Source organism: Vicia villosa, linkage group LG2, assembly GCF_029867415.1.
Source record: "Vicia villosa cultivar HV-30 ecotype Madison, WI linkage group LG2, Vvil1.0, whole genome shotgun sequence".
In the NCBI taxonomy this organism is placed as follows: Eukaryota; Viridiplantae; Streptophyta; class Magnoliopsida; order Fabales; family Fabaceae; genus Vicia; species Vicia villosa.
Window position 1 is genome coordinate 194772124 of NC_081181.1, and position 7775 is coordinate 194779898.

General features: G+C 35.0%; 1 protein-coding gene across 2 annotated transcripts; it reads left to right on the plus strand.

Moving 5' to 3' along the window:
• The first annotated feature begins 3633 nt into the window (after nt 1-3633).
• LOC131653431 (G-type lectin S-receptor-like serine/threonine-protein kinase At1g11330) lies at nt 3634-6730 on the plus strand. Of its 2 annotated transcripts, XM_058923566.1 has the most exons (6): nt 3634-5087; nt 5184-5371; nt 5449-5659; nt 5747-5984; nt 6074-6221; nt 6312-6730. In XM_058923566.1, the coding sequence occupies exons 1-6, from the start codon at nt 3713-3715 to the stop codon at nt 6618-6620; spliced, it is 2469 nt and encodes an 822-aa protein (XP_058779549.1). In that variant the 5' UTR covers nt 3634-3712; the 3' UTR covers nt 6621-6730. The 2 variants fall into 2 exon arrangements, with proteins under 2 accessions (XP_058779549.1, XP_058779548.1); XM_058923565.1 differs by having other exon boundaries at nt 5449-5984.
• Nucleotides 6731-7775: the final 1045 nt, after the last annotated feature.

Genomic DNA, 7775 nt, shown 5'->3' on the forward strand with positions numbered 1-7775 from the left:
CTTGAGCTTGCTGCATGGCATTCATCAAAGTGGAAAGCTGTCCAATCTGTGTTTGCAAAGTCTGAAGAGTAGAATCTATTTGTTGTTGATACTGGAGATTATTCATAGCCATTTGCTTGACAAGGTCCTCTAGTGAAGGTCCGAAAGATGCAAAATTGGTAACTTGGCGAGGGAAGAATCTTTCTAAGAACACTTTTTTGAGATCATTCCAGTTTGTAACAGAGTTCGGCTCAAGGTAGTATAACCAATCTTTTGCAGCACCTTGAAGTGAGAACGGGAAGACTCTCAGCTTGATATGGTCTTCTGTTATTCCTTTAGGTCTCAATAATGTAGAACAAACAATCTGGAATTCCTTTAGATACTTATGTGGATCCTCACCTGCAAGACCACTAAACCTTGGCAACAAGTGTATTAAACCAGATTTCGATTCAAAGGGATCAACAACATCAGCATATTCAATACATAAACCATTATAATTAACATCAAACGCAGCTAGCTGCCTTAGTGTTCTTTGATCAACCATATTATCAAAATCAAGTTCAGAATCAAAATCAATTAAGCAATGCATCAACAAATGCGGAAATGCCAACAATGTCCTATAACAGCCATAAACAAATAGAATGAAAGAACACGATTAAAATAAGTTCAGAAAAATATAAAAACACAAAATTTAATCTAATTAGATGAAATGAGAATTTTGAGAATTTTTTTGAATTTTTTCGACTCTATGAAAACAGTAAAAAATTCATTAAAAATAGAAAAACGATGAATTTGGCAATTTTGGCTCGAATTCCCTTACTCTTCTAGAGTAAGGGAGTATTAATCGCACGATTTTTCTACTTCCAGTAGGCAAAAACTGATTATCGATCAGACTCAATTTCCAAAAAAAAACCTTTTTTCGACTCAAAAATGCGTTATGGCCGAAACCGCGAGGAACCTATGGCCTAAACGCACAAACACTAAACCTATGACTCTAATATCAGTTAATAACGACAAGAATCCCCGGCAACGGCGCCAATTTGATCCGCTGTCGCGCGCGGGTCAAAAACGAGTTAATTTTATAAAACTGTAGTACGACGGTAACGGTAACTCGAATATCGTCTCACAAGGATTCTTGTTTATTAACCAAATGTAAATTCGAAATTGGGGGGTTGTTTGGTGGTCGAAAAAGTGATTATCAAAAGCAATTATTGAAATAAGCTGTTTTGAAAAAGTGATTATAAAATAAGCCAATCTACCGATTCAGTTCCTACCAATCATCGATTATTATAACTTCACTATCCTAAGCGGATTCTAATCCTATTTGGATGCAAACTCAATGACAAGCGCGGTGAGGTTTGCGAGACGTGCGATCCTAATGTCCGAATTAAGCAAACGGGATAAATTATCATGAATTAAGCAAACACGATCGATCAGACACGGTACGAATTAAGCAAACATAACGCGTCTATGTTAGGATCATACAATCAACCAAATTGAATCAATATATTTCATACAATTGAATTAAGCATACAAGAATACAAAATATCATTGAAAGGAATAGAAATTAAATTGTAAAGTTATAGTAATCTCATAGTATTAGAACCTGAACACGGTAGATCGACTCAGACGGATTAGTTCTCCATGAAATCGTACAAAACTCTCAAAATTATTTCGTGAAAAGTGTAAAGTATATTTGGCTGTACGGCCAGACCTTGACTAAAGAGAAAACAAAAGGAAATTCGGGTCATAACCCAACTGGGTCAAACAAACATCATCCAGGCCCAAAACTAACGACCCAAAACTTATAAAACTAGTGCTTCAGCTTCCAACGCAAATCTGGAAAATATAGGTTCCGAATCTGACTTCGACTCCAACACGAAAGTTGTAGCTCTCTTTCTTAGCTTTCCGGCAATTATTAGAACGCCTCAATCGGATTCCTGGAACTCCAGTTATGATTGTTTCAGTGAAAGCTGTCAAAGCTGAAAATAAAATACGAAAATTAAATAACGATAAAAATAAACTGAAATATAAAAACATTGTAAAACATAAAAATAAATAAAGAAAAACATAGAAATGCTTAGTACAGATATGAAAGAATGTGCATTAAAATGCACTGATCAGAGAAACAAGTGACATTTTCAAGTTAGTGTTTGATTTTGCAGAGTCTCCAAGGTTTGTCACTAAAAATCATTCCCTCAATTGAGAACAAACAAAATTTACAATATGAAACAAACAAATCAAACACAGGAGAAATAAATTAAAAGTTGATTATTGGATGCAATAAAATGGTGGGAACCATGCATCCATCCCTCACCACTGCATGCCAAAATGTTGTGTATATTTTTGGTTGTCATAGTGATTTTCATTCAGTACCAAGCAACAGAGAGTACCACGCCGTGTGCAAGCTGTATCGAAAAATTCTACGGCTCATGAGTGTAATCAAGGTTTCTAGTTTTTTAAGTTATTTAAAGGGGGTTTAAAACCCCCGCAATCTATCTAATTTTAATTAATATTGACTTTAATTGACGTGGCGTTACACATGGCGTGCCACGTAAGCCTCCGTTAGTGAAATTTAACGGGAGGGACTAAAAATAGGGACGGAAAATATTGCGAGGACCATTGTTTGAAGAAATTTTTTGCAGGGACTAAAATTGAAAGTTGTCATATTTATAAGGACTAAAAACTTATTTAATCACAAGAACAAACTCTTAGACTTAGTTTTCCACGGTTAAACCTTGGATAAAGAACATGTAGGCTGAATTAGTTTACCTCGATTATGGATAAAGAACATGTAGGCTGAATTAGTTTACCTCGATTAAGCCCTTGTAATATTAAGATCATAAAAAAATATAAAGAATTGAGATGCATCAGTATGAGTCCATCTCATCCATCAACATTACAAAATTATGAAGATTATTCAATAACCCAGAGACTCAACTTATATGATATACAAAATATTTCATATATGATATATACAACTGTACATGGACAAAAAGAAAGTTATTACATACATAAAATAGAAGCTAACATCTCAGGTCCTTGTTTTAACAATTTCCATAAATCCGTGAATACATCTCTAACTCGGTCTTACATAGAGTTTGATATGTGGTATGTTTTGCATAGTACTTGAGCAACACTTAATCTCTCTTTTATGATTATTGCACTTTCAGCTGTGTCATCATTTTCCAAAACCTAGTAGACAATGATGTGAGAGATTATCAACAAATTTCCTGAATTAACAATCTTGCATCTTCTGCATACTCCATCACAACAAATTTCTATAAACTTGTCCTGATGACCCAACCTCAACTCAATTTTACCTTGTCTGTGCAGTAAATAGATAGAAAAGTGAGATATGACTTTGAAAAGTGGCTACACAAACAAAGACCAATAACATAACTAATGAAACTGGGTTTTTACATGTTTCTCTATGCTATGCCGTTGACCTTTCTAATCAATTTGAATCATTTTAATTCAAATCCAATCATTATTTTATGTTGTCAAGGGTAGATAGTTGTGTCTAAAAATTTGATCTACTTAAAATATAGAAGATATAATATAGCAACTTTCAACGCCTGGATTTAGTCAATCTCAACGTAAAATTTTAAAATAATCTATTTGGAAAATGATGCTAAAATGGAAGACTTACTATTCCAAGTCTCCTCTAACAAATTAATCATAAACATATTATGCTAAAAGAGTTTGGAGTTCAACATTAGGAGCTATCACCATGGCACTGGCTCCTACATTCATTTCCGTAGCAATATTATTATTATCCAGCCTCAATTTGTTTTCCGTGAATGCAAATTCCTACACAGAATTCCTGCGAAAGGGGCAATCAGTCAGAATATCCGACACATTTGTTTCATACGGTGGAAACTATGAACTTGGATTTTTCAGCAGAGATAGAGACAACTCCACCAAGTACTACGTAGGTATATGGTTCAAAAAGGTACCAAATGACAAGATTGTTTGGGTTGCCAACAGAGATTATGCATTTCAAACATCTTCAGCGTTTCTTATCATTCAACCTGATGGTAACATTGCGATCAGAGACGGACCAATGACATACCTCGTGACCAACGTTTCGAAAAACAGTTATAGTACCTATGCAACGCTGCTGGACTCGGGAAACTTAGTATTGTTGAACAACTCTAACAAAGCTGTTCTATGGCAGAGTTTTAATAATCCAACTGATACTCTTTTACCTGGAATGACAATCGGACACGATATTGACACAGGATACGATTTTTCATTGACATCGTGGACAAGTGCAGACGACCCTGCTATCGGACCATATACTCTCCGATATGATTCCGGTTCAGCGAGTCTAACTGTAAATAAAGGTTCTAATGTCTTGTGGATTGATGGTAATTCCAATTTATCTATTCAGATTGTTTTCAACCGAGCGGGTATGGAACAGGCTAGCTTCAACGACTATTTCACTCTTCCAATTTATAGCCATTCTAGATTTGTATTGGATGTCTCCGGGGATCTTAAATACGAAGATTGGTCAGAGAAATCCAAGCGTTGGATTCCTGTACAGTCATCCAAGTGCGGAGCAAACAATTCGTGCGGAGTATTTTCCATTTGTAATCCACAAGATCACGACCCTTGTCAGTGTCTCAGTGGTTTTGAACCATTTGATGGTGATTCTTGGAGGAAAGGGAACAGATCAGCTGGATGTGTAAGGTTAAAAAACTTGTCCTGCAACACTACAGATGGATTTCTTCGGTTTGTTTCAGGGGAACTACCTCCAAATCATGTGAACGTGAGGCTGGATTCTATAGCACAATGTAACTACACTTGCTTCACCAATTGTTCTTGTGTTGCTTTTGCTTATGATTTGTTTGCTGTTAACTGCATGTTGTGGAGCGACGAAGTACTGACTCTGAAGAACATCTCAACTGATAAAAACCCAAACTTTTTTTATCTCAAACTTGCTGCCTCAGACATACTTACCACAAGTAATGTAACAAATGCAGCTAGCAGACATGGAAAGAGGAAGAAGAATTTAATTATAATTGTTCTTTTGATCTCATTTCTAATATTGCTTATACTGCTTGGCTTATTCGTTTACCAAACAAGAAAGCAAAGTAAGAAAGGTAAGAAGCAAACTAGTTTACGTTGCAACTAACTCAGTAATGATCCTTTAAACATTGCAACTAACTTTTCTAACAAAGACTGTCCTCAATTTCTAGGGGAAGATTTGCTAAATTTTGAAGTAGGCATGAGCATGAAAGTTAATCAAGACTCTCACAAGGGTACAAAAGTTAAAAGGAAAGAAGTCAAGTTACCATTATTCAGTTTTGTGAGTGTTTCAGCAGCAACGAATAATTTTTCAGACACAAATAAACTCGGCGAAGGTGGCTTTGGACCTGTTTATAAGGTATTTATTGTAAAAACTTGCACTCTCTCGGAATGTTATTGATATCGCTAGTTGAATAAACAATTTTTCCTTTCTAGGGTACACTATTAAATGGTGATGAGGTTGCTGTAAAAAGGCTATCTAAAAGATCAGGTCAAGGATGGGAGGAGTTGCGAAATGAAGCCTTGTTGATTGCAAAACTCCAACACAATAATCTTGTTAGACTTCTTGGTTGCTGCATTGAAAGAGATGAAAAAATGCTTATTTATGAATTCATGGCCAATACAAGTTTGGATTGTTTTCTCTTTGGTTTGTACTTTTCACAAATTTCTCCTATATGTGCTGCTCCATTGTATATCATCCAAACTCTAGTTATAACATTTTTGTGCAAAACAGATGCGGAAAAAAGAGAGATGCTAGATTGGGGAACACGGGTTCGAATAATTGAAGGGATTGCACAAGGACTCCTTTATCTGCATCAATATTCTAGGTTCCGGATCATTCACCGAGATTTAAAAGCTAGCAACATTCTGTTAGACACCAACATGAATCCTAAAATATCAGATTTTGGAATGGCGAGGATATTTAGTGAGAATGTTCTTCAAGCAAATACAAACCGGATAGTTGGAACTTAGTAAGTAAAACAAATTAATATTGTTTTCTTTAAATTTTAAAACAACCGATCAATCAACAACGAATAACTCTTTGTTGATGGTTTTGTAGTGGATACATGTCTCCTGAATATGCGATGGAAGGCATTTTCTCGATTAAATCCGACGTGTTTAGCTTTGGAGTCCTTTTGTTAGAGATTATAAGTGGCAAGAAGAATACTGGTTTTTATCAAACAAATTCCTTCGATCTTCTTGGATATGTAAGTTCCTAAACTCAATTCAACTGATCTGTTTTGTCACATTCTCTATATATTGTTATAACTGAGTTCTTTACTTGGTGAATAATCAAGGCTTGGAATCTATGGACCAACAATTGTGGAATGGACCTTATTGATTCAAAATTGGATGATATCTCCAACAAGCATTTAGTGACAAAATATGTGAACATAGGACTTCTGTGTGTACAACAAAGTCCAGAAGATAGGCCAAGCATGTCTGATGTTGTCTCAATGATTGGCAATGACACTGCATCCCTTCCTAATCCAAAGCCACCAGCATTTCAAAATGTGAGAGGTATGGAAAACTCAAGTCTCTCTACAATCACCAGAGAAAACAATTCTGTCAATGTTGTCACAAACTCAATAGTTGAAGCAAGATGAGGTTTAGAGTGACTTTACTAGTTGTGGGAGTTGAAAAGTTGCTTAGTTGGGGGTAACATTGAAAAACTTGTTAAGTCAATGCTACTATTTTTGTTTTCTTTACTTTTTATATGCCAATGTTGTCTTAGAAAAATTGTTGGATTGAGTTTGTGAAAAATAATTTTATTCCAATTGTTAAATATATGAATTGATTTTGTGTGATATGGATTTGAATATTCTCCTTTATTTTTTAGGGTTTTTTGACAATTTTTTCTGGGGTTAAATTATATGTGTCTTTATAAATAATTTAAAATTTGGCTTTAATTCTGATAAAAATTTCTTTAAATAATGAATCTCTTAAAGTTTTCGGTCTACAATTTTGGTTATGCCGTCTATTTGACTTAACGAAGGCAAATATGATACACCACGTCATTTAAAGTCAACATTTTTCTTGACTTAAAAAAAATGTTAAATTGCGGCGCAATTATAAACCTTTTTAAATGTAGTGATCTTCTAGTTCATCTTACTCTTTTCTTCACCATGTTCTGAATTCGCATGAAAAAAAATTTTCCTTTAGGACTTAAAAGACAAATGAAAATTTCCCAAATCTTAATACTAAAACTAACCTTAAATTTCTCTGAAATATCTAGAAGGAAGCGTTGGAGTACACCATTTAGTTGGACTGCCCAAAATAATGGAAAAACATTTACAAACTGTTTGACGAAATGCCTGAACGAACAACAGCTTGCTAACTTGCATTTATAGAAGATTAATCTCTATAGGAAATCCATAAACAACATGCAAGAAGAAGGAAAGAATTAATAATGTATGAAAGTTGTTCAAAAGTTGAAAATATTCACAATTCATCCATCTTGGTGATATAGCTGGAGAGGCCAATGTCCATTGAAACGGCTAAGATGCTATTAATGGGTGGCAAGAAAGATTAACACTCACCCAATAATCCATGCTTCCCGGCTCCCCCGGTTACAAAGATCAAAACTGGCTTAGGTTCACTGACATCAGCAGGTACATACAGATCCATAAGTTGCATAAAATTGAGTACTCAATACACACGGAATGATCGATATTACCGAATAGATTAAGAGGTTCGTCTTCAAGAAATAGGTGTTGGTCATGTTCAGAGCTTTGAAATTTATATTGTGAAGAAGCATTCCA

Coding starts and splice junctions, on each gene's coding strand:
- LOC131653431 (XM_058923565.1), top strand. CDS start 3,713: ATGGCACTGGCTCCTACATTCATTTCCGTAGCAATATTATTATTATCC. Junction 5,088..5,183: donor AAGAAAGCAAAGTAAGAAAG/GTAAGAAGCAAA, acceptor CTCAATTTCTAG/GGGAAGATTTGCTAAATTTT. Junction 6,222..6,311: donor CCTTCGATCTTCTTGGATAT/GTAAGTTCCTAA, acceptor TGAATAATCAAG/GCTTGGAATCTATGGACCAA.